The 25,883-nt window shown below is 43.3% G+C and overlaps 3 protein-coding genes across 5 annotated transcripts in view; 2 read left to right on the top strand and 1 right to left on the bottom strand.

Annotated features, from left to right (window-relative positions):
• The window catches only part of COL4A6 (collagen type IV alpha 6 chain), a 140,504-nt gene extending 132,205 nt beyond the window's left edge, over window positions 1–8,299 (top strand). For both annotated transcript variants that reach the window (XM_075107210.1, XM_075107209.1), the window contains exons 40-45: window positions 851–949; window positions 1,228–1,374; window positions 3,059–3,175; window positions 3,908–4,099; window positions 4,332–4,618; window positions 5,273–8,299. In XM_075107210.1, the coding sequence (XP_074963311.1) occupies window positions 851–949; window positions 1,228–1,374; window positions 3,059–3,175; window positions 3,908–4,099; window positions 4,332–4,618; window positions 5,273–5,533 (1,103 nt within the window). In that variant the 3' untranslated portion in view covers window positions 5,534–8,299. The remainder of the gene's footprint in view (window positions 1–850; window positions 950–1,227; window positions 1,375–3,058; window positions 3,176–3,907; window positions 4,100–4,331; window positions 4,619–5,272) is intronic.
• A 243-nt stretch (window positions 8,300–8,542) lies between these two features.
• ATG4A (autophagy related 4A cysteine peptidase) lies at window positions 8,543–20,797 on the bottom strand. The gene is made up of 13 exons (XM_075107213.1): window positions 20,664–20,797; window positions 19,001–19,111; window positions 17,729–17,800; window positions 17,274–17,372; window positions 15,968–16,069; window positions 15,340–15,412; window positions 13,933–14,012; window positions 12,897–13,084; window positions 12,709–12,787; window positions 11,611–11,756; window positions 10,924–10,980; window positions 9,602–9,713; window positions 8,543–9,463 (listed from the first exon to the last, which is right to left on the bottom strand). Exons 1-13 carry the CDS (start codon window positions 20,671–20,673, stop codon window positions 9,399–9,401), a joined length of 1,194 nt encoding a protein of 397 aa, XP_074963314.1. The 5' UTR covers window positions 20,674–20,797; the 3' UTR covers window positions 8,543–9,398.
• Window positions 20,798–20,813: 16 nt separating this feature from the next.
• On the top strand, window positions 20,814–24,981 carry PSMD10 (proteasome 26S subunit, non-ATPase 10). 2 transcript variants are annotated; one of them, XR_012662765.1, is made up of 6 exons: window positions 20,814–21,062; window positions 21,175–21,273; window positions 22,346–22,492; window positions 22,600–22,766; window positions 23,530–23,658; window positions 23,806–24,981. XR_012662765.1 is itself a non-coding variant. In XM_075107218.1 (5 exons), exons 1-5 carry the CDS (start codon window positions 20,949–20,951, stop codon window positions 23,957–23,959), a joined length of 681 nt encoding a protein of 226 aa, XP_074963319.1. In that variant the 5' UTR covers window positions 20,834–20,948; the 3' UTR covers window positions 23,960–24,981. The 2 variants fall into 2 exon arrangements, 1 of the variants encoding a protein (XP_074963319.1); XM_075107218.1 differs by lacking the exon at window positions 23,530–23,658 and having other exon boundaries at window positions 20,834–21,062.
• Window positions 24,982–25,883: the final 902 nt, after the last annotated feature.

The following is a 25,883-nucleotide window of genomic DNA, read 5'->3' as shown; positions in this document are numbered from 1 at the left end:
GAAACGAATCCTCGTTCAGGTGTAAGCACAGCTGAGTTTGTTGTCTAAGTCTTCACTTTTGGCCCATGCAGGTTTTACCTGCTGACTCTAAAGGCAGCACAGGCTAGCTCCAGGCGCTCTTCAGTGTGTCCCTACTGATTTTTTTCTTTTCTCTTTTTTTTTTCCTGAGTAGATAATGTCCACGTGCAATGGTGCCGTGCTTGTCCACTACAGTTACCCACTTGCATATGTTGCCTAGGCAAAGGCTGCAGATGCTGGTTCATCCCACCTATCATGTATGCACAGAGGGATAGTGTGGTGGATTTAGGACTCCACAAGAGGCTAAGAGAATTGTAGGAGTTAAGAGATCTTGTTCTGGGCTAAGGCAGGGAGCAGGTTGCTCTCTCTTTGGTTTCTGCCAAGGGGACTAGAGGGCAGCTGCAAACAAGAATTCTAGTAGCCAGGTTCCAAAGAAACCGCAGAGCTCAAAAGCCAGGAAAGGTTAGAGAACCATTGCCAGGTGAAGAACTGTATGCTGTCTTTGTAGGCTGGCAGATCCCCATCACTCCATGCTGTGCATAGAGATGGATTCCAAATAGAAAAGATGTGTACTCCCCAGACACTTTCCCTGGGTTACCCAAGGAAGGGGAAGAATACTTTCAGTACAGTGTAATTATCTAGCAGTGGAAATTCTTGTCTTCAGGCTTTGCAGCCATTCTGGACATCAAAATGTTCCTTAGGGGTTGTGGTCCCCTCCATGTCAGGGCTGAACTGCTGTTGCCATTGCTGCCATCAGTGTGTTTCCCAGCTGAGGATCAGAATCAGGACCCTTTGCTCAGCCCCTGGGGTCTTCAGCTCTGTATCTTTGCAGGTATAAGAGGGGAGCCTGGTCTTATGGGGATGCCAGGTAAAGATGGGCCTCCAGGGGATGCTGGTTACCCTGGGCTGAAAGGTGAAATAGGCCATCGAGGTGAGTGCTGGAGGATTTGAGAAGCTGTACTTCGTTGTGCATGGTTTGGGCTGGGGGATATTTCATAGCTCCCATAATGGGCTTATCTGGGTGACTCTCAGTTTCTTAGAGACTGAAATAAATTAGAAAGAGCTTGACATATCACTTTTTACAAAGATACCTAGTGCTGAGGTACTAAGGCAGTCTTAATTTAGCATGCTTCTCCTTTGTGTCAGTATTGTCATCAAAACTGTGAATTTTTTGTGGAGTACTTACACTGTCGTTTGCACGGTGTGCAGGTCTCCCTGGCCAACAAGGGGCTCCAGGTATAACCCCACAGCTCGATGAAATCACAGCCCCTGCAGGCTTACCTGGTCTGCCAGGAATTGATGGTGTCCCTGGCTTTGATGGAGATCCTGGATTCCAGGGCCCAGCCGGAAAAACAGGTAACAAGTACACTCAGAGCACTGAAATGGTGGCCTTCTGGGAGAACAACACTACTTTCTTAAGTGCTTTAGGAAGTTTTACAAGTTTTTCTAATAAAGCAAATAATTCCAGCAAAATGCATACAAGTATCATGTTTTATTATTATTAGAATGTATTTGATAAATTCTGTTCATGCACTTTTATAGTGTTTTTAATTAGGTTTCCAGAATTAGGTGCAGCCACCTGTGGTGTAGCTGATATGATACCAGCTTTGGAGTGGTCATGGAAATGATTTGCCGCCGAGAATTATTTGAATTGTCAATGAAATGCTGTAACTGGAGAAGTGCTGGGAACCTCAGCCTGCACCACTGTGGTTCATATTGTTTGGCACAGCAGCTTTGGTGGGTCCTGCACCAGTTGGCTCTCCTAGGCCCAGCAAGTCCCCATGATTCCTTTCTTACCACTGCCACTTAGGCGATTTTTAAACATTAGTATTCTCTTTTATTCATGAAAACTCCTGGAGCAGGATTAACACTAGCACCAGTCCTTCCCCCTAGATGTTCCCCTGGATCCCATCACAGTGAAGAGAGCTGTGTTAGTTCCTGGCTTCCTGTTGTCAGTTCCCAAAATGAATAAATGTGCAGGAGTAAAAGCTGAGAGAGCCTTTATTGATACTGGTCAGGCAATTGGGTAACAGATGCTGCGGAGCACTGGCAAGGGAGAAGTTCTACCCCTTTTTGTACTGGTTTTAATGCTAAACCTTTACAAAAAATGTGCAAATGTACACCCATCTGTTTCCCAGTCACATGTTTCTTTATACTAATATTAACCTTCCACATTACTGATCACATGCTAGGTATCCAGCTCTGTGCAATTGCATAACGCCTTCTGTCTCTTTATATTGTTGTATTTTAACTTGTACCATCCTGAACACTTATTTTATTGTTGGTTTATCCAATCTGTGCCAGACCTTGCTGGTTTGGGATCAGGACAGTCCTGAATGGATTCTGAATGTCCACAGGCAGGCACCTCCCCTTAGCTCCCACTGAATTCTAAGCCTTTATATGTTGAGCACACTTCACTGCCCTGAGACTTTTTAAAGATTTGTCAGTCAGATGCTCATCATCAAATATCGGGGGGGGGAGGAGGGGAAAAGTGAAGTTAGTTCAAGTCAATGGCTCTAATTTTACATAATATTTAGGCTGAATATCAAGGATATTTTTCTGGTTTGAAAAAAGGGTGAAATCAAGCAGAAGAAGTGACTTCAAGTCTAAGCAAAATTTCAGCAAGGTAGCTCAACTTTCTTCGGCCTACAACAGCTGGACCATCACACCAGAGGATTCTTGTTTTCAGTGGCAGGAGTCTTGCAAGACAGAGATGAGAAGACCTCACCGACTTCCACAGCCATCAGACTGAAACCTGAGTCTTAGGTCTGATGCAGCTTCAGACTAAAATCAGTAGCTTATCCCAGATCTCAGTGCTGCATTTTTAGCCTTATCTAATGCTCAGCTGCACCTCTTGATCCTTTAACAGACCATCAGATCGTGTGGAATCCCTGTATGGAGTTAGTTGCTTGTAACCACAGCTGTTGAGTGAGCTCTTGGCCTGGCTGCTGGCAACGTATTTCTCTTCTGGAATATGATTGTGGGAGTGAAGGCATTAGTATGAGGAAATAATGATAGTAATAACTGTATTTAATTTCAGGTACAAAAGGTCTGCCAGGAAGACCTGGTTTGAAAGGACGTGATGGTTTACCTGGACCACCTGGCACAGCTGGGGATCCAGGACCTTCGGGTCCCCCAGGGCCACAAGGATTTGAAGGTAATTTTATCAGAAAGATCAGAAAGAAGCAATCAGTAGAATTCTATTTGCCTCCAGGTTCTGCAGAGACCCTGTCCAACACCCAGCTCCCTTAGGAAGACCAGGAGATGTACACGGTCTTGTGTCTTGTATCTGCAATGAAGTAAATTTAATCTTCGGTGAGGAAGATTATGTCACATGTCATTGTTGTCTGTCACAGCTGGTGTTTCCCTAGGTACAATTCTGAACATCTCTTGGTTTTAATGATTTGTGGGTGTGGGAGTCATCTTGAAGATCTAGAAGAGCGAAATGGTGTTCACAGCAATCACAGCAGTGAGGGTTGGATAGCAGAGCAGAGGCTCAGTGAGAGAGAGACGGTTTTGATTCTGCCATAGATTTGTCGTACAACTGTCAGCCTTTCTGTGTCAAAGGAATACAATGGCGAAGAGCACTATAGCAAAAATGAATTTGTTAGGTGTTGGTTGGTTCTTTGAGATACTCAGAATTATTGTACTGAGAGATATGTGCTAGCATATTGGCACCAGATTTGTTGGGCAAAGAAAAAAATTAAATGAGGTAGGAAATGGGTGGGTGCTACTGTGAAACGACTGCTTTGGAACTGAGCCAAAACTCAGCCTTCTCATTACACAAGACTGACATAAACACGATGGCAGCAATGCCAAAATCAGGTATAGAGCCAGCTGACATCTACACTGCGTATTAGTAATAGTGACTCCTTTTTCTGTCTTCTAGGTGTTGCTGGAAAACCGGGCTCGCTTGGTTTGCCGGGAATGCCTGGTCGGAGCGTGGGCGTTGGATACACTTTAGTGAAGCACAGTCAGTCAGACCAAATCCCACCTTGTCCCATAGGAATGAATAAGCTCTGGGACGGCTACAGCTTATTGTACGTGGAGGGGCAGGAAAAGGCACACAACCAGGATCTTGGTGAGTTGACAGAATTCTCTCAGGCACAAACAGCGTAGGCCAAAACCCCGTTACCAATGGCAACCTTCACTGGTACCGCAGGTGGTTGTAGTGGAGGTGGGGGAAGTCTGCTTGGCCAGAGTCTGTACTGGGAGCAGTGTCACTTGTGCGACTCTCCGCCACTCATGCCCGGAGTGGAGGAGTTGGAGCGTTTGGCAGATGCTTGGTGTGACCACTTCTCCAACTTTTCCAGGTTTTGCTGGCTCATGTTTGCCTCGCTTCAGCACCATGCCTTTTATTTACTGCAACATCAATGAAGTGTGCTACTATGCCAGCCGAAACGACAAGTCCTACTGGCTCTCCACCACTGCTCCTATCCCCATGATGCCAGTGGACAGTGTTCAGATCTCACAGTACATCAGTCGTTGCTCCGTATGTGAAGCCCCTTCCCAGGCGGTGGCTGTGCACAGCCAGGACATCACCATCCCACAGTGTCCCCTTGGCTGGCGCAGCCTGTGGATAGGATACTCCTTCCTTATGGTATGGATACTATTGCTAATGCAAAGGCAGCTTTAAACGTTTCTAGATCTCCTCTTTGATTAGGTGACTGAGACTGTATTCTCTGAGTTGCTTAAAGGAAACTAGAGCCCTGTAGCTTCTTGCCCTACCACATTTATTCTTTATCACCTGGCCTGCCATAGGCTTTCCAAATTTGCGCCTGTTTAGCTGGCCTTCTCCCCTGTGCTGCTCAAGCTCAGTAGTGATGTTGATGCAGTAGTTCCATATTGCCATGGATATTCTTTGTTCTTCAAACCTGTAAATGTGGAAATGCTGATTAACCTGCAGCATTGTCTTAATCCCCTCTCTCAGCGATAGAAGTAGGACATTTTCCATTGCGCTCTCCTAGAAGCTCAGCATTGTAAGACTTAGAAAAGGATGAAGTCAGCATTATTGTTTCCAAATTTTCCCAGCTTGCAAGTGAAAAGCTGGTTTTCCATTATACCAGGCCTGTATGTTTCCCATAAGTACTTTCCTTTGCTGCTTCACCTCTAGCCCTGACTCAAAAGACAGCCATAGCCACAGTATAATTTTGGTTGTCTGTTTTACTCCTTTTAACAATGGAACTGCAGGACTCCCCTGTTTACCTCCCCTTCTGTTCCTTCAAACTCATTTAAATCGACACCTTTATTTCAGCATACTGCGGCTGGTGCAGAAGGTGGAGGTCAGTCCCTTGTCTCACCTGGTTCTTGCCTGGAGGATTTCCGTGCTACTCCCTTTATTGAATGCAACGGTGCGAGGGGAACGTGCCATTACTTTGCAAACAAGTACAGCTTCTGGCTGACGACCATCGAGCAGTCGCAGCAGTTTGTCAGTGCGCCTCCCTCAGAAACGCTGAAAGCCGGGCAGCTTCGAATAAGGGTCAGCCGCTGCCAAGTGTGCATGAAGAACTTGTAGTAACAAAAACGCAGTAACATTAACAGTCCTTGTTACCTAAGACTAGACATCACTGATGTGGAGAAGGACAAATTCATAAACCTGTTTTGTGTGTGGCTGATGGGTGGATCAAGACAGCCAGAATTCTGCAAAAATCAAGTGTCAAGTCCAGGAGTTTGCATGCAGAGGAAAACAGCGGTGCTCTGAAACCTTTTTTTTTATGGAACATGGTGCTATGCTTTTACTTTGATGGGTTTTTTTCCCCTCATTTATGGCTACCTCAGAAAGTCTCTGTGAGTTCCCTATTCAGACCGAAGAGTAACCGATGTCTCACGTTACACCACTCCTCTGTCCGAGGCACAGGCCAGTCATCGGCAAGAGACTTTTTGAAAGTTACGCTTTATTAGTGTCTTTGTGAACGGGGTTTGGTCTAGTGTAAGGGAAGGAAGACTCATTCTCCTACAAAATACAGAGCTAGCTAAAATTTATCAGTGTGTTGTAGGTGACTTAGAAGCACTAAGCATTACTGGTTGTTAACTGACTTCCTTAGGAAGACTCAAAGATTAATTTGGTTCGCTTTTGCTTATTAAACAGATGGGATGTCCTTTCCTCCAGTGACAGGTAGTCAATTCTAACACGGACTCTCATCCACGGCTGACTTTAAAGAGCTACCCCAGTGAAAAATGCAATTTTTGATGTGAAGATGAATCCGAAACACCTCTACCATTTTTCACAGCTTTCTATTGAAATGTATTCCAGGTCTGCTTGAAGGTCTGTGCTTATCTTCTTGCAGCCAAATGATGCGCAGCCACCGAAACATTTCATTCCTATGACCGGAAATTTCCTTTCTGAGGTAGCCTTGGCACACTTGTAATTACTCGAACTGGGCGCATTTGAAAAGCAGAAGCTTTACTAGGTACAGCATGCAAGCTTATGCGAACGCCAAGTAAGCAGTTACGGGATGTACATTTTTTACTTCTAGTCACGATGTGTTGTATACTTCCTCTGGCCTTTATTTCTGTTAGTTTAAAAAACTGTATTTCTAGTGTATGCACTGTGAACTAGTCACACTTTCCTTCAGGGCGTAATTAAAGAGGAGTGCCACTAATTGTATTATCTGTGTGTATTTTGAGGGAAAGCCATGAAATGGGTGTGCTAATATATAATGGGTTAGCTTAGTTGGGCTAAAGTTGTTGTTATTATCAACTTCTCTCAAGTAAACTTGTGTGAAATCCTTACATATTGGCTTTCCAGGACGTTTGAAAGAAGTGCCTTGCAAATACACTCACTATCACCTTGGCTTAAAACTCTTTAAGACAAAAGTGTTCAGAAAAATATTAATGAAAGATCGAGACGTTAAAGTATTATTTCTTTACTGGGTTCTGGGGCTCTAGCTCTATGCAGCAAAGTACTTAAGATCATGCTGACTTTGCAGCAGATAATATTTTTACCTTTAGTGATTATTTACATGCATAATATAATATTACCTCCCTAGGTCGGGGTCAGAGACCTCTGCACGTTCTGGAGCTGAACCACATTGGAGATGAGCGGGGAATTGGTGAAGAACAATTTAGTCTTTCATTTAAGTTATTCCTAATTGTGAAAGACCCGCAGCTGCTTTGGATGTAGTTTGCAAATGTCTCTAAGGCATTTCAACGCTCCTGAGCGGCAATCTTCTTCCACGGAATATTCACTCGACTTCCTAGCTGTCCCAGCCCAGGCAGATCGTATTGTATTTACATCTTGGGTTATACAAACACAACTTTAAAACGCTGTGTGCACAGAGTAAAGCTCACTACATCTGAAAATGTGTGCAAATAACTGGCAAACTACAATGAATGTTTCAGCCATCGGGCTCCCATGGTGCTATAAGAAGGGGTGTCAACAGCTGTTGTGTCTAAAAAGGACTTGGTTTTGGTTTTGAACACGGACACATGCAAATACACTTGGATTTTTTTTTCCCCAGAATCAGAGCCTTGTGCATCTTAAGCACTACTAGCTTGGGGGAACTGCTTCTGTTGCGGTAACGTGGCTCTACTACCGATGCCCAGACTCCCAGCAAGTTCAACAAGCCCAGCCTTTTTTACACACCAGCCACTCTCCATCAGGTGCACGGGGTGGGAATTGCAATCACCAGCCATTCTTCCACCAGTCAGCCCTGTTTTCGTAGCGCTCTCTACTCCCGCCCGAGAACACTTCTTCATGAGGTCGGCAGGGCCAAGACCTCCTCTCTGAAGAGGGTTTACATAACAGCTACGTGAGGAATATGTACACTGTACTCCACTGATTTTTTCATTTTTTAACTTAGGTGCTTCCATTTTTTTTTCTCTCTTTTTAGCAGTTACTGCTCGAGACTGAGCATTTCAGAGCCAGGGCTTCACATTCATTTTGTCTGTGGGGAGGAGAGGACTACGACCACTGTTACATGAACAGTAAGTTCATGTATTAATTTAAGTTGTAATGCTTTGTTTTTAAAAAAAAAAACCATGCAGCTAATCCATGGAGAGGGGAAGAAGTGTAGTTCCCAAACTGTGGTTAATGAATGCTGAAGGCAAGCAAAATGACATATGATCTGGTTAACTATTTCCTTGGAAATCACACTGGCCCTGACCAAGAAGTGCAAGCGAGAGGCGGCAGCATTCAGCATTTCTCTATGTTGTCATTTATTGGTGATGACAAAACCGTGCCATTCATGCCCGTTACACTATTGTGACAAAACACCCATACTGGGGACTGTCTGACAGTAAAAAGGAACTTTATAATGGATTAAAAGAGCTTTGCCTTTAATTATTCTGAGCTGTTTTTCTTATGGCTGCTAGAGATATACTCTGCCTTAGAAACACAACCACTCAGGCTGTTCTGACAAACCTGTAGAATTAAGGCACTTTTACCAACACAGATTTCAAAAGGCAACAAGTCAAACCCCACAATTAAGTAATCTGCATATGCCTATATATTAAGGTTTAAGATAACCTGGTTTGTATTTAGTTCACACAAAGAAATTAACAAAATATAGCAGCATACAACCTATGAAAAGCTTAAGAAATTTATTAGATGCACAGATAAAGTGCTGTAACAGAGAAACTTGTGTAAGTCTTTCTTAAAATAAATAAGGTACAGTTAAACCACCTTTGACTCATTTTAGCTCCGAAAGAAAAGTCAGCCTAAGTTTTAACGATTTGAATTTTAAGGTCAAGGTGAAATACATCATAACTGTGACAGTGGTTGTGATCTATAGCAACTATTTGAGTCTCCTGCTCCCCTTGAGGTTTCCCAGGAACAGGAAGGCTATTGCAGAACGTATACATTAGACATAGTTCCTTTTACAGAAACATTTTTGTAATAAAGTGTGGTTGCTCAAATACATGTTAAAATATTTAACAAGGAAACACTTTTCTTCTGATCCAGTCGATCTTTTAAACAGGACAATGTGTTGCTTTTTTTTTTTTTTCCTACGATGCAGCCCACAGGCGGGAACAGAAGTAAACATCCTCCTTAACTCAAAACTGTTTTGCTTTAAGAACTGAACTATTGCATTATACAAGAGCAAGAAATACCCATTTGGTGTTGTCCCTTTCTCCAAACACAGCCCGGTGACACACGTATTTTTGCCTTAATCTCAAAGGTCCATTTGTCTTCAGGAAAGACACGCACTAAAAAGAGGTTCCCTTTAAGGCTCTTATTATAGGTCTTTTCCTGCCTTTCCATCTGGGGAAGCTCTTTGACAGCAGGAACTGTCACTGTTAGAGTTCTGGATGCTACTAGGTTTTTGTGCTCTGTTTTCTGTAATTTCAGGCACTTTGGGGCTAACATGGCTGTTTGATTTAAGTCAATGCAATAATAGTAGCAATATGTTCGATACTCAGAAGGGCGACCACAGGTTCCTTCATACACTCAGGATTTCAAATTCTTCTTCCAATTCAAATAGCTTGTCAGTAGATTCAATGAGTTCTGGGAGGAAAAAAATTGAAACCATTTAGAATCCAAAGACATGCCTGACTTTGTTTACTTAAAGACATAAAAAAAACCCCACACTTTGCTGGAATGTGTCCTTCAAAGTATTCTGTAAGATTTCAGTCAGCACCGCACCTGCTCCTGTGGTTGTCACCTCTGGCTTCGCTGGAGGTATGAAAGGAGGCCAGTGTGGTGGATGCTTCTGGACCAGCTCAAACATCCGTAGACTCTGTTGCTTTAGAATCTCCTGAGGACAGAATACTTGCATTTGAAAAGATACCTCGAGAGAACCTTCAAACATGAAAAATGTCAGCTTAATTAAAAACATTTTTAATTATGTATGTCTATCAAAAAACAAGGGCTTTATGCAGACATAGAGCGAAACCTGTTATTTCAAAGACCTGCCGTTACCGACCACTGCTTCACAGATCTCTGTAATATTTTCCTAGTTGAAAACACACCTGGAAGACAGATCTCCTGAACCTTTCTACGAGTTATCAGTGTGTTCGAATTAGCTTTCATATGCACACACCTATCGTTTTGTTTACATGTAGCAAACAGACACCAGAACCTACAGTATTTTCTGCCTTATTAAAGAAATTACTGTTTTACTCAGAAATCAATATTTCTGCCTTTTATAAGAAAATGACTTGCACGGACCTCTCTGTGTTCAAGTTTTCTGTTGATCAATGGGAACAAAAGAGATTTATCAGCTCCACAAAACCAACCAATTTTGAAGGGCAGGTTTTGATCAGGAGAAACAAGTTATTACTGAAGTCCAATTCCACGCCCCTTCAATCAGGTAAGCTACATCACATCCTGTATTTCAGTTATTTGCAAACTGCTTTCCTTAGCTTTTTTTCTTTTTTAATAAATGCCTTTAGAGGCTGATATTACTTCACATTCATACTTCTGCTGCTTAGTACACAGAAATGTCCTGAAGTCCTTCTCCTGTGGCAGCAGGGATCTTTTGTGCGTCCCACAGTTCAGCAGGAGCTGGAAGGGTTCAGTGCTCACAGAATCAGATCTTTTGTGGTAGCAGGGACTAACAGTCATAATTAGAACATGTAATAACGTATTATGTCCGACAAGAAAAAAGGATCAGGAAGCAAATAAATAAATAAATAGCTACAACATGGCACTTAAAACTTACTTTTAACATTAATTTCTCAGTAAATTACTAGGTTTCAGCCAGTGACATAGTAGTGCTAAAGAAAGAAAAGCTTTCTAAGGGTATATATATTTACACCCATTTCCAAGCAGCAGGGTTCATGGCTGTCAAAATGCTGAACAAGCTCCGATTAGCAATTCAGGAGTATTGGCTTACTCTGATGCATTAATGCATTCTTCTCTATGGCTCATTTAATTTGCATGCAGAGAAAGACGTAATGGGAATTTCCATTAAAAAAAAAGATAGACATTATTTCATACAGAGCAAATACAGATAGTATTATTACCTTTTGTACAAGACTACACCAGTTATCAAAATCACATTCTTCTTTGCAAAAGAAGCCCTAAGGGAAAAAACCATACAGTACTAGTATTAAATAACAACAGTATGTCAACGAGTGAAGGATGCTGTGGTATCTGTGTGCAGTGTTTAAAACTTTAGAACCATATGTCTCAAGTGCCAACCACCCGTAACCCAACCAGGAGATCCTGGCATGGGGTCAGACTTAATTTCTTCAACTACCACAGTATTCTTGTGACATATGCTGGATGACTTCTACAACGAAATGCATTTAAAAATTTGTAAATTATGATATAAAGTAAGTTAAGCTTACGTAACTTGTCCAGAGCAACCATGCATATCTGGTAGTGATGGAATAAAATAAGGAACCCTGACAAGAATCCTTGCTTTGACCTTCAAAATACTTCTTGCCAAAGGTGAACGCTGCTCAGTAAAGAAAAGGAATTAGCTCTCGCTATTACCTCAGCCATACCAACAGCCAGGTCCCTGTCTGACCTGAGATTAATGTATCCTATGCAGTTAATATATAAACTACCATGTGTTGAATTGTAGATCATAGAAGACGGCCCTGGGATCTTGATTCTGCTCAAGAAAATGCGTTGCTGCCTGTGCCAACACAGAGCAGTATCACTTTGAAATACAGCGCACACTTCCATTGGCTCCCAACACCTACTAAAGCTACCGAAGGGTCCAAATTCATGATCTTCATCCTGTGTGGGGCTTGCTGGCAGTGGAAGCTCTGGTCATCAACCGTGCCATTTTCTTCCCAATCTACAAAACTCTGAGTGGTGTGAGGGTCCAAGTAGATCAGCTCATTGCCTGTACGGGTAAAAGCCACATGCTGATAATGAGCGAGAGACTTTAATAAGCATGTAGTCCATCCAGACTTGTAAAACAGAAACTAGATTATCGTTGTCATCAATATCTAAACTTTCTAGCTAGGGAGTCTTGAAGAGAATCACAAAGTTAGACACAATAGTTTCCCACAGGGTATTTAGTATAATTTTCTATCGTGACCTATTACTGTAGATCTTTTTGGTTGGTTTGTTCTACCTTCGTCACATACTTCCCTTTTCTATGTGAGGTCCAGTACATTTTTTAAAAATGTCAACTGTTGTAATCCTTAACGTTCCGCAGATCAAGAAGTAGAGGATGACCACAAACGCAGCCCAGAATCCCATTAGGCATTCATTCAGAAATTGGAACAAAGAAGTCTGACTAAAACAGTTCAGGTTTTACAAAAGGAAGAACAAAACATCCATAAAATCATGGATCAAACTGGGGTGAAATCTGAAAGACTAAATCAAGTATTAACCATTGCTTTCATTAACACAGGAAGGCATGGAAGAAGGTAAACAAGGTACTGCTGGCAGAAAAAGTTTGAAATATGAGAAAATAATTTAGAAAACTGTGAAGCAAAAGGATAAAACAAGATACCCTTCATTAGGGAGTACTACTCATCAGGAAAAAAAAACAGTATTTTAGCAGTAGTGACACTGGCCACTTGTCAGACGCTATCGACTATTTTTAGTGTGTTGTTCTTGCTTATATCATTATTTATTTTTACATCAAGCTTTGCTGCTACTTTTCCATTCCTGTAAGAATGATATCACACTGTTCCTGAACCATTTGAGGTTTCTTCATTTCTTCTACTCTGTTTTCATGCTTAAACTGCTGACTGTTTCACCTGCCAAAAAAACCCCAAAACAAACGACCAACCCTTTCTCTTTAGATCATACGCAAATTTGGAATAAGTTTCTTTTTTCCTTACCTAAAAATCCTATGAAATAATAGGCATTATTTGGTTTCCCTCCTAATGCTCCCAAAGACTGAGGCATCTTAAAGCATTCCTAGGAGTTCAAAGGGAGAAAAATTCAATTGCAGTTGATTTGTTCATTGATGCAACAGATACCTGAACTTATTTCACAATCACAAACAAGTCACTGAAAAAAACCTTACTTTAAATGCATCAATATATACTGGATTTATGTGATTTATCCCTAGCCGTAGAGGTATAATAAGCAAGAGGGGCTTCCAGCCTGTGCAGAATCCTGCCGCGTTCTTATTTCGGCCAAGAGCACTTCTGTGCAAGTGTGCGCTGCTGTGGGCCGCGCTGCTGCTCTGCGGAGGGGACCAGCACATTTTCTCTGTGGGAATAAAAACAGACATCAAGGATGCGCGAAGGAACACAGAGCAGATCTTCCTCTCAGTCGTGAACTAAGCTTCTTTGCCAGACATTTTTCTAGAGCTCCTGTGTTAAGACAAAAGGAGCGAGGCATGGAAATCGTAACTATTTAGAAGAAGTACTTCTAGCAGACGGAGCGTGTGCTGGCACATTAGTGAGACATGAGATAAATGACTGGGGGATGAAAATTTAAGATGGAAGTCACACTTACTGCTAGCAGTATTAATACTGTCAAGCTTTGCCCATCAAATGCCAGGAAAATGGAACAGCAGAGATTATAGCATTAGAAACTCTTCAGGGAACTCTCTGCTTCCAGTGATGTGAACATAAAATATGCTGAAGTAGGGACTAAAGTAGAAATAGGCTGTGGCTAAATACCCCTTGTAAACCCACCTTTCTTACAACTGAAAATTAAGCCCGGCCATGAGTTTCTCCAAGACCTGCCCCTGGTTTCTCTTTTGGCTGACAAAAGCACATCTCTCTGGCAAACTCTGTATTAAAAACACTTCTCTGTATTTCTACATACTGCAACTTCATTCCATTTCTGTAGCAGGAGTTCAGGTAGCACAGACTGCATGGTATGTACGTTGCCCACCAAAAAGGCCTACACCGTTCTGCCCTAGCTTTAGTTTTGACACGGAAAACCCGAGTCTCCATTTCCTTTATTCCTTTTCTTACCCTGGGAACAAGTAAGGGGGTATTATTTTGTTGTCGTTTTCTTTGGAAAAAGTATTTTGTTCATATTTAGATACCTTCAGAGAAGTGGAGTCGGATCAAAAACCACAACCAGAGAACTAATATTTCACTTACTGATGTCTTCAATGACCACTGTATTGTCCATAGATACATAAACTGCTAGTGAATTCCATTCATCAAATAAAGCAAGCTTCCTAGAAAACATTAAGGTAATAATTAATATAAACTAATTAGGACCATGAGGGTGGCTTTTCATTCAGGACAATTAGATGGTTTTGAGTAAAAAAATTAAATCAGTTGTTTGAAAAAGCATATTCATTGGGGTTTTTTTTTAAGATACCATGTAATAAAAAGATAACTTTTAATATTTAAGTTTAGTATTTTTAGAAAAATAAATACTGAGTGGTACCAGGAAAAGCACACACTCTGTACCACATGAAAACTGTTTTGTCCTTTTGCCAAATGCAGTGATAGCAACAGCTCAACCACATAATTAGGTTTATTACTTTCTCTTGCACGTAACAGCGTTCGCAGTGGGACCCTGCCCATTGTGCCTGGCACTGTCTAGAGAAGGAGAACATTCCTGTGCCAGTTTGCACATTAGTTGTTGTCTTAAGAAGTGCCACTAAGTCCAGTGGAACCACTTCTGTGCACAAGAGAACAGCAGACTCGGGGCGTTAAAAGCTGTATCAGCTGAAGTTTTTTGGTACCCAGCAGTTAGGAGGAAGGCATTATTGCACGCAGCTTTCTGTCCACTTGTGTCAAATCCAAAACTCTGGGGAAGGGAGCTACACTCTTAAGCTGCACAGGCAGAGTCATCTGTCTAAAATAAGCCAGGAAAACCTGTATGTGAGTACTAAGCCATGAAGAATTTGTGAGTGAAAAGAGCTGGAGACCAGGGCATGCTTCAGCTCCTCTCTCTCTCCAGAATGTCAGTCCAGGGCCGCAAAGAATTGCTGCTGAGCACTCGGGACCTGCAGTCTAACCTCCACTTGAGATCTGGCACCTACATCGATCCCTCAGAAACAGAGCAAAGTCAACTCTTTCAAGTGTGGCTTCTAGACTAGGAGGAGCTGCCCAAGGTTTACACGACAGCCTTCAGGCAGAACTGCAGCTCAGCTCCCTCCCTGGGCTGGACGGCTTCGCTCTGCTCTTTCATACCACCGCTCTAATCTGCCTGCTGGCACTCCTGACCTGTCAAAGCCGTGCCGCTTTGTGGAAAGGAATACGCAGCCCTGGTGCTTACTGGTTAGGGCATGTAGACAGCATAGCAGGAGAGGATCTTTTGCAGATCTTCCCCAGGCTCTCGGTACATTAAAGTTTAGAGCTCGCCCAATCCCAGCTCAGTACCTGCCCACCAGGCTACAGCACCATGGTCCTTGCAAACACACAGCATATACATTCCTGATTCCGAGAGAGGGAGATCAGCCTTTAAAACTGTGTCTTGGGCCTTATCTCAGTCTCGTTGCTTAGCTGCCCCGGGGGAGCACGTTCTGAATGAGCTACTGCGATTTGACTTACTTCAGTACTTGAGCAACTGTATTTGGTCCAAACCATTCTCCAATTGATTTCCCTTCTCCAACACCCATCTGTGCTGTTTTTATGAGGGAAAACACACACACACGCAGAGGGGAAAAAAGACCACAGAGAGTCTGGTTACAATATACGTTGAACAGCATTACCTACTAATATTTTGACACACATTGTAGAGCAACTGCAAACTGTATTTAGCAACAACAATTATTTTCTCAATCTATGCTCTTTTCAGATCTTAATGACTGCCAGTGAGTGTCTTTACAAAAAGTTTCTAAACTGTAATGAGAATTACAAATATTAGTGTCCTTTATTACTAATCACAGCAATAAGCTTCGTGACTGATGTTTAATACTATCAACTCTGGTACCCAAGGCTCACATACTCTACCAAGAGCTAGGTTCTAGCACACAGATTTATTTAGGTCTCGGTGAATAACATTTCCGAATTATTATATTTTTTACCCATTTGCATGCATTTTTATTTATACATAAACATACTCATTGTCTTCATAATCACCTTTTTAAAGTTTTGAATCATCATATTTCAAATTAGAAAGTTTCAACACAGTAGGAATTTCAGTGGAGAAAAATAAAAAGTTGGTGTGTGCTCTTACCCATTTGGTGGATGGAATAACAGCAATCTTTTCTATCTAGAAAGCACCGTAAGATTCTGTGATATTCTTCTGGTTGTTTTTTGTGTTTTTCCCATTGCCAATCTTACAAGAAAAAAGTTATACTGATTAAAAAAGATCATGTTTCCATCGTCCTGATCAACATTTAAGTTTTGTTTAGACTTCCTAGAAGTCACAGCTTGTCATTAATTATCCAGCTGTCCTTTATCATTACAGGCTAGGTTGTGAAAACGGGGAAAATAAAATAAAAATGTCAAATGCAAAGATATTCGGAGCGATCACCGCTGGGAACTGATAGCTACTGCTGTGTGTGAGCTTCCAAGATTGTTTAGAACTATACACTTTGTTTAGGTTTTGTTAGATCCTTAAGCATACATCACATAATGATATAAGATCCATAAAGCAAAGTCCAAACACAGCACTGGCCCTCTCCCACAGCAAAACCCAAAGCGTAGCGTTGCCATGTATGCTCTTGCTTCTTACATAAGGCCATTACCTCCCATTTACTGACAGAGAAGTGCACACACAGGGCTGATACCATGGAGGAGCTATATAGAGTTTGTATTCTAGTTTTTCTCAGTTAATTTGTTTGTTTGCCTACTCCTCCAGTTAAATCTTTGCGCTGCCGTTCTGTGGACTCAGTTCTTCAGGTGGATAAATCCCACGGATTCAGTTATTAAAACAGGTAAATCCACAAAGCACGCTGCCATAGAAACTACAGCACAACAGTATGAGGAATACAGACCTAACCGTAATGATTTGATAGATATAGCAGCTACACACAGACCAGACCTATGATACTTCCCTGTGATCCCGCGATCTGAGGCGTTGATGCTGGCTTAAGAGCTTGCACTAACGGGTTCTGCTGTGGGGTCTGGCCCTGAGGCTGGTGGCGGGTGAGTACTCTGTACGATGTCTTTCACTGTGTCACTATTCACACACTCACTGTGTGCGAACATTTGGTGGCTCCATAAGCAATGAAGAGAAGGGTAAGAACTCAGACCCACGGCGACAGGTTTTCCCTTGGCCTCAACTTGGGTATTCCTCAAAAAGTTTTATAAAACAATGACAAGGGGATTCCCTATTCGTCCTCCCTCTGTTTCTATTTCTCTGCTTAAGGCTGGCATGATTTCACCCTGTCAGACAAGAATAATTCACCAGTAACTTCTATCAGGGCATGAAATAAAGTTTCATTAATAAATTTAGGGTTTGTGCTTTTATGGAAAACTACAACAAAAATTAAACTGCCTCTAATCAACACAAAAGTTCACTCAGCAACAGTACTCACCTCTTCCTAAGTGTCTGCAGATCAATGCTTGTGCCAGCATCATCTGCCCACACCGCAGCATGCACCCCCAGCCAGCATCAGACGAAGGACCGGTGCCTCCTATTAAAAAAGTGCATGGCAATCAATATGAGCTTTAAATTGAGTGCAGAGCCAGAGAGAAAATTTCAGAGTTAAAATCTCTAACAACTGTCCTATGGATAAAAGGCACTGAGCAAGACCTTTTCTTTCCATATTGCTGGTCTAACTTTACTGCTTGCTCTACAAACAGGAAGACCTGATCATATGCAGGTATGAGTAAACACAGTTTTTTATAGCTTTAATATTTTGTTTGCATAAACAGTTAAAACGATGCTTATAATGTTCTAATACTATAAAAATCATTCTTCAGTGCATGATAACATCACTAATCCTGCTACCTAATTTATAACAAGGCAGCTGGTCTGCTGCATACTCACCAATAGGCGAAAACTTCCTTCTATACGTAAACCAGAGACGAGCACTTACATCCAACAATAACTTAGATTTGTCTGGAATATTTTTAAGAGGAAAGAAATTATTAAAATGAACTTCTAAAACTGAAACATTCTAACTTTCCCTGGACAGTCAACATATAGAGTGCATGGAAAACTCCTTTTAGCTTTTACAGGAGTAAAATACTTAAAACTTTCATACTTAAAGCATTTTTTAGCTGTTTAAATACAGAGAGCGTTTGTAGACTGCTAATTAAAGTTAACTTATTAAGGATGAAATAATTATTAGCCAGTGAAGTTTTACAGGAATGATTATGCCCAGCTTGAATGAAACAACTATGGAGAACTATGTCCTCAGGAAAGAAGTGGTAAAGCAAGTTCAGAAAGGTGAAGAATTTCAACATTCAAACCAACATGGAATTACGCATTACCTCCAAACCCAACATAAAGTCATTTTAAGAAAAGGTCAATAATATTAAATTTAATTAAATCTCTCCTTTTTTTTTTTCTTTTAAATAGATGTGCTTACAGAGTTCCCCCAAGGGCTCTGAAGAATTCTTAAGAATCTTTCTTGGAGCCATGGCTCAGACTGACTGGCCTTTTCAAGGGATCACTCAGCCGATCAAGGCTGTATGTGGTACCCGCAGCTGCCCTGGACACCATGCCTGCGTTGGTGGCCACCACCTTTGACATGTAACACAGAAGGATGCCTCTGCCTTCTCCCCAAGGAGCAAAACTCATTTCTGAATTCTTATTTTTACACGGTATATAAATACATCACTCTGCTGGGACTTTTAGGTCATATATTTATTTTCATCAAAATACAGTACATGCCCTAGATTAATTTTATCATTATTATTATTATGAAATATCATTTTAGTTGCAAACAACAGGCTGCGGACAGCATCCCTCAAGGGAAAATAACATTAGTAATAATGAACGTTCCCCAACAGTTATTTATCAAATAGATAAATAGAGGCATCTGATGTTGAGAAGTGACCAGCCTCACACCTGACACACCTTTGCTGCAAGCACGATCTCTTTGCATTAATTACAGTAGAAGTACATTGGTAAACTTCTGGTTTAATTTTAGGATGAACATCGCTGCTAATATCGCTGCTTATTGGCTTCTTGTTGATGGAGAAAAAGAAACTTCTCTGTCTTGATAGACAACGTAAGGAAATCAGGAGCTGGTGCTGAATGTGAAGCTAAGAAAGCTCTACAGACTTTACAGATGACTTTTCATGCTAAAGATACCTGTGTTTAGGTGGTGTTGCCTTCCCAGAATCCACACTGGCTCATCAGTTTCTGGGAATTCTTCTAAGTAGTCTGACAAAATAGTGATCTGGTTTTCATACCTAGATAAAACTGAAGAGGCATACACAAAATTCAAACTCCGCTTTGTCCCTTTGCTCTGTAATGCACAGCTCTGAGCTCTGAATTAGTTGTAGCTAGTCTTTGCAATCTTTGGGTCTTCTGCACAGTGCTGCCAGCTGCGTTTGCTCTTTTTCTTTAACAAGCTGTCCTGACACTGGAATATCTAATGTCTTGGCTGGTTTTTATTTTGATCCTCAGCGAGCGCTGAGAGAATAACACGGCCGACACCTTGATTATAAGCAGTCTGACTGAAGCCAGTAGCAGAAGTTCAGGATGATCGCAATGAGAGGAAGATTTGATTCACGGAAATGAGGAAAGGGAGAAACAATTTAGGGATCGCGGCATATGTGCCTGTGCTCAATCTTAAATGTACAAATACTCCCGCTCAGAGTGATTATGTCCTTGTGCTTAATGGGAAGCATGTGAAAAGCGTTAGCAAGACTGCATTTTACTTTCCCAACTGGAGATTTGAAACACTTCAAAATAAAAGATGGATTAATGTTATTATCCAACGCTAGACCGATTTACTGTGAAATAATAAATGATAATTAATACTACTTAAAGAAGACCATTCAACCAATTTTTTGGATAATTAATTAAAGCAGGGTTTGTTGGAAGAGGAGAAAAGGCCCTCAAGTTGAAAGTGAAAGCAAACACAATTATATTTTACATTCAAGTAAGTGCATATACATACAGTATACAGAATGAATAATCATGAGGTAAATATTTTTAAAAAATCACATAAAAATATACGTTACATCAACCAGAGGTGACACTGAGCTCCACCGCCCTCTGATTCGAGCACCCAGGGCCAGCGCTACCAAGCGCTGAAGATACACCTTCCCTGCGCGTTAGCGCAGGCGGTTGTTAAAAGGCACGATAAACTTTTTTCCTAAGGCTGTACACAGAGTCTATGCAGGATGAGGGGAGCCTCTGGCACCGTGCTCTGCTCGCCCTCAGGACGCCCACCGCCCATTGCGCTTACACGGGACGCAGGCTCTGAGAGCCCAAAGCCTTCACAGCCCCTCACCCCTCGGGAGAAGCCCCGCAGGAGGGAACGGCGTCCCCCCTCCGCGGCCATGTCTCCCTCCCGCACCCGCACGTCCCAGACCACGGGAAAGAACCGCCGGGGTCCCCCCGCGGACCCCGACCTCTCGGCAGGGCCGAAGCACGGCGGGGCGCTCCCCTCAGGGGCCGGCGGCAGCCCCACCCCCCCCTCCCGCCGCCGGCACCGCCGACACCCCCCCCTCGGGCCCCGGCCGAGCCCCTCCTCCCCGCCCCAGCCCCAGCTCCGCTCAGCCCCTCTCCCGCCCCGGGAGAGGCCGCGGGGCCCCCTGTGTCCCCCTGTGCCCCCCCGCCCCGGCCAGGCAAGCCCCCTCAGCCCGCGGCGCCCCTCAGCCCGCCGCCGCCTGCCGCCGCCTCCCGCCGCGCCCCTCAACCCCTGGGTGGGCGCCTGGCCCCTCGCCACCGCCACCGCCACCGCCCCGCCGCCCCAGCGGCCGGCCCCGCTCCCCCTCCGCGGCCCCGCACCGGCGCCCCTCACCCGACTCCATCCTCCCGCTGTCACCATCCTCCTCCTCCTCGCCCCGACACGGAGGCACAACACGGACGCGGCGCGGGGCGCCCTGGGAAGTGTAGTGCCGCGGCCGGCAGCAGCGCGCTGCCTCCCGCCCGGTGGACTACAAATCCCAGCGACCCCCGCGGCACCGAGGGGCGAGAGGAGCAGGCCGGTGAGTGCGATTGGGTGGTCTCGCCCCCAGCGGCACTCTGATTGGTCGGCGGCGGGCCGAAGCACCGCCCTTGTCGACAGGAGTAGGTGGCGGGCAGCATGGAGGGCGCCGTGTCTGACGTGGGGATCTGCAACCTGGCCTACGCCGGGCGCCTGGAGGAGCTGCGGGCCCAGCTGCTGCGCGACAGGGCCCTGGCCACCAGGGCCGACCAGGTCAGCCGGCTCCGGCCCACCGGGGCGTGCGTCCCCGTGGGGCGGCTCCTGTCACGGCCCCGCTCCCGCCGTTCCCGCCGCCCGCTCACCGTTCCCTCCCTCCTTCCCTCAGGACAACCGGACCGCGCTGCACTGGGCCTGCTCGGCGGGACACACGGACGTCGCCGACCTCCTCCTCGGCCTCGGCGTACCTGTGAACGACAAGGACGACGTGAGTGTCGCAGCGCTCCCGGGACCCCCCTCTCCCCCGCCGCTGTGAGGGGCCGCCCGGGGGCGCGGGGCTGCTGCCGAGGGGCTGAGGGGGTGCTGTGGGCTCTCTGCCTGGGGATCTCCGTGGCGCAGTTTCCATCCGGAGCCTTTGCCGTCATGGTTCCACCACGCAGAAGTGCCCCGAGCAGCTGCGGTGGCGCTGGGGAGGGTGGCGGCTGGCGCCGGTCGCTTCTTCCTCCCTTTTCTCCCTCCTCCCCTCACCCGGTGTCTCCAGTGACGTTTCTGGGAGGTTTTAAAAAGCACATACTGCTGTGTGTGCGCTGGGAAGGCTGTTTGAAGTGTTTCAGGGCTTACATGGAGGAGGGGGTAATGAGACTTTGAGTCTTTCTTATTGTCAAAAAATGTAGGAGACCTCTTCTTATGTTACAAAAACGGGGGATTGGGTGGTTCTTGGGGGTTTTCATATTATCTTTGTCTCAGTGTCATCCTCCTAAACATGTTGTGTTTCAGGTACCCTGAAGATTTCTCATTATTGAGGAAGTCATTATAGAGTAGGTGGCACGTTCCATGGTTTCATAGTTGCAAAGGAGATAATCTGTGACTATTCTAGAGGAAGGGTTGAAATAATTACATCCATTATGAAGCATCCTGAAGGTCATCCTTAAAGAAGGAAATGTCCAATTAGTTCATCAGTATCTTTTCAATATCAGTAAGATATATCAGTAGGATATAGAAAAGATTGCAGAAACTTTTGGACACCCTTTTCTGCCACTCGTATTTGTTCCTAAAAAAGCACTACTGGTAATTCTGCAGGGACGAAGTGCCCTGCAACATACCTTGCATAACTCCGTAACAGATGTGATTTCTCTCGCTTAACTGGCACCTGTTGTCAGATGCTGAATCCAGGTGTGTGAGGGCACGTGAGACTTGTCTCTCTGGTGATAATCAGTAATGTTTAGCTTTACAGGTACAAGAATATGTGCAGTATGACTAATGAGTAGTCAAGTCAGTACTGGGGTGTCTTTGGCCTGAAACTCCTGGTTTGAATGTGTGTGTTTTTCTTGCCTCTGTAGGCTGGTTGGACTCCCTTACATATTGCCGCTTCGGCCGGCCGTGATGAAATTGTGAAAGCCCTCATTGCCAAGGGTGCTCATGTAAACGCTGTCAATCAGAACGGCTGTACACCCCTGCATTATGCAGCCTCCAAAAATAAGCAGGAGGTATGTTTGCCTATGCTACTGGAGGTGGTGTTGCTCTTGGAAGAAGTGTTTAGTTATAGTAACTGTTCCTCCTCCTCCCCACCTCCTTTCTCTTTCTACATATTCAGATTGCAGTCATGCTCTTAAAGAATGGAGCTGATCCAGATGCAACAGATCATTTTGAATCCACCCCATTACACAGAGCAGCAGCCAAAGGAAACCTAAAAATGGTACAGATCCTTCTGCAGCACAATGCATCCGTTGATATACGGGACTCTGAAGGGAATACTCCTCTGTAAGTAATTTTTTATTTTTATTTTGCTGAATATAGCATAATGCCTGTGAAATGAAGCTCCATTACTTCAGTTTCTTTATTTAATTTCTTGTTGCCTCAAAATACTCCCTTGCTTCACACCTCTATGTAATTAAAAAGGATTTGAGAAAACCATACTTAGTATTTTGCTGAAGCGTGTCTGTAAATATGTACTTTAATTTGTGTTACTACATCTACTTAGAAAGTGTAGAACACCTTTTGTAATAATTTGGAATATGTTTGGTTGCCACTAGAGGGTAGAAAGCGAGCTAATGACATCAAAGTTGGAGGAAACTGGTCTTGCAGGCTGGCCTGCTCTGGCCTGCCAAGTAAGAACTAATTTTGGAAGTTTTTCCTCACCTCTCTGAGGAAAAGAGGTTGCAATTTAAGTACAGTCAGGCCAGTGTTTGGTATTACCTTGAAGATCAGTTTGAATCTCCAAGGGTAAAACTTTAGCTGCTTTGCAGTTGGTGGCAAAACTCTGCCTTGCCTACACTGCAATCAAGATTTTGCCATGAATAAGATCAAGGAGTATGTTTTAGCTATACATAAAACCCAGTATTGTCCTGGAATACACACATTTATTCTCAGGACACTATGCTAAAGGGAAAAAAACATTTTTGCTGCATTTGCAGTAACTCTTTACTTCAGATTATTTTTAAGCATCGTTCAATTTAGTTTATCGCTTTCAATTCAAATAGAGATTACCATTTTCCAATCTCACTGTGGATTATGTGCTCCTTAGCTTTGCTGACTGCAGAGCCAAATCCTACTCTAAAGAAGTGCCTTAATGTTGCGAGGACAATAGCAGGAGGAACGTTCTTGAGTTGCTTAATGACAACAGAGTGGCTGGACAGCAAGCTTTGGAATCTGTGTAGGTAGTTGGTTGCGCGTGGTTTTGTTGTTCTAGGGTGTATCTCCCCCCCAATATTCACGCTGTCATTTTGACAAGGCATAATTACTGCTCTTTATAAGCTTGGACTGTTCAATAGTGGCTGTGGATTTCTTGTTCTTATTACAGTCATTTAGCCTGCGATGAAGAGAGAGTGGAGGAGGCAAAGCTGCTGGTGTCTCATGGTGCGAGTATTCACATTGAGAATAAAGAAGAACTGACCCCACTGAAAGTAGCAAAAGGTGGTCTGGGAGCCATTCTTAAAAGAATGGTGGAAGGCTAGTGGGGACTTCTAACTTGAGTCTCTTTCCTGTTGCACTTACATTTAAGACTGCAGACTTTGTATTTTAATAGTTCAGCTAGGATGTATGGGCATCAGCATGGTAACAAAATGTGTATCTCTAGCTTTCCTTCAAGTACAGTGCCAAAACAACTGTTTGTACTTACTGTTAATTAAACAGTGCACTCATTTTAAAGTATTTTTGAACATCTTGCAGTTTTCTTTGTTTACAGTATGATCTGTATAAATGCCGTTGTTCCTTCTATTTCAGAACCTAGTCTTTCAAGCAACAGGACCAAAAATGCTTTAACCATTTAAAGTCGATTTTATTTTGGAAGCTTATTCTAGAGTCTGTGGCTTTTTCCCCTTAGCCTTTGTGATTTGTGTGTGGTTTTTTTGTTTGGTTTTTGTGGGTACTGATTCTCTTCCTTCAGATGATTCTAAACTACACCTCTCCCTTTGCAGACTGCAGTTTGCTCAGTTGCTTAGGTAATTGTATCCATTTTACTCTTCCTAGTCTATGCAAGTGAGGTCTGAGTGTGTAAAGCTGTTCTGTTGTTATCTATTGTTGTCCTGTTTCTTTGAATCTTTAAATATGTGTATGCGGTGAAGTATGCTGGACTGCTTGCAGAATGCAGGCCTGGTTTCAGGCTTACCTCTGCAAATACACTATTGTATAATGGATGGCTCTGGATATTTCTCTGGGATGTACCTTGACTCTATTTTTATTTCCTCTTGCTTCTTCTGTAGATTTCTTGTTCTGTTCTGTTTGCCTCCCATCACGTAGCACTGACACTTGCAATTTACCATCTTATTTTATAACAGAAGCCTGGTTTAATCTCTATTTACTCACAGCAAATCCTGGTATTAAGTTATTAGAAGGCAGAGCTAACAAGACTGAGTCTGAAAAGTGGCCTCCTGATGTTGGCAAGATAGCTTCTGACACTAGTAGGATAGATTTTGCCTTTCTGAACGAACGATGCTGATGAAATTCTGTGAAATAAAGAACTTTCCTAAACAGCAGTCTTTGGTGTTATAAAACTTTATTAAACTTACATGTAACACAACCAATATTGTCTAAATAGCTTGAACGCTTGGGATGTGAACAACAAGTCAGATGAAACCCTGCCATCCATTACACAGCATGGAAATAGGAGAGCTGCAAGGAAAGGTTGAAATGGAAGATGACAGTTTCTACACTTTGACTTGTAGGGATTAAGGTCATGCAGTTTATTTTGATAAGCAAGACAGAAGCTTACAACCAAACAAATACCTTCACCAGGTACTTTAAGTCTATCCTAGAAAGCAAAATGCAGGTTAAATTTCACTGCGGGTACCTATTGCGAGCAGGAGGGATAACTTGCCTGTACAGACCTTGCTTTTGAAGGAGGAACCTGACTGAGTAAATGCTGCTTATATATTGTGCAGGCACTGCTGAAAGCTTGAACTGAGACAAGCCGAAGTTAGAATTCTGTGTTCATGCTTGATCTTCATATAGCAAAACAAAACAAAAAAAACCCACAAAACACCAAACCCTGCCACAGCTCTGTAGATTTCTAAATCTATTTCCCTAGGAGGTGGTGGCTCAAATGTTGGCTTAATATCTGGTTTCCATATTAATGATTCCTGCTCCCTCAGGAGGAGATAAATGGGCCATGCAGCAAAGACTGTTGGAACATCTGAGGCAAATTCTGAAAAATGTTTCTGCATCCTGCATAGCTCTGCAGGGTTTTTGAGCTACACACTGTGGATCAATACCTAATTTGGCTTGTGCTTTGCCAGGAGCATCAGTGGAAAGCTAGGAACAGTGTCTCATCCTTTTTAATAAACTATTTTACGTGAGAGAAACTTCATAATGAGAACAAACAGCTGCCAGAAGGCTTACAAAAACATCCCAATATGTTAAGAAACTCCAAATAGACGTTAT

The sequence above is a fragment of the Phalacrocorax aristotelis genome, chromosome 11 (assembly GCF_949628215.1).
Source record: "Phalacrocorax aristotelis chromosome 11, bGulAri2.1, whole genome shotgun sequence".
Lineage (NCBI taxonomy): Eukaryota > Metazoa > Chordata > Aves > Suliformes > Phalacrocoracidae > Phalacrocorax > Phalacrocorax aristotelis.
Note: the sequence above shows the minus strand (reverse complement) of the source record. Positions and strands in the feature narration are given on the sequence as shown.

Coding starts and splice junctions, on each gene's coding strand:
- ATG4A (XM_075107213.1), bottom strand. Junction 17,373..17,728: donor AAGGAAGTTTTCGCCTATTG/GTGAGTATGCAG, acceptor CTTTTTTAATAG/GAGGCACCGGTCCTTCGTCT. Junction 10,981..11,610: donor TGGACCCTTCGGTAGCTTTA/GTAGGTGTTGGG, acceptor TTTTTCCCTTAG/GGCTTCTTTTGCAAAGAAGA.
- PSMD10 (XM_075107218.1), top strand. CDS start 20,949: ATGGAGGGCGCCGTGTCTGACGTGGGGATCTGCAACCTGGCCTACGCC. Junction 21,063..21,174: donor TGGCCACCAGGGCCGACCAG/GTCAGCCGGCTC, acceptor TCCTTCCCTCAG/GACAACCGGACCGCGCTGCA. Junction 22,493..22,599: donor CCTCCAAAAATAAGCAGGAG/GTATGTTTGCCT, acceptor CTACATATTCAG/ATTGCAGTCATGCTCTTAAA.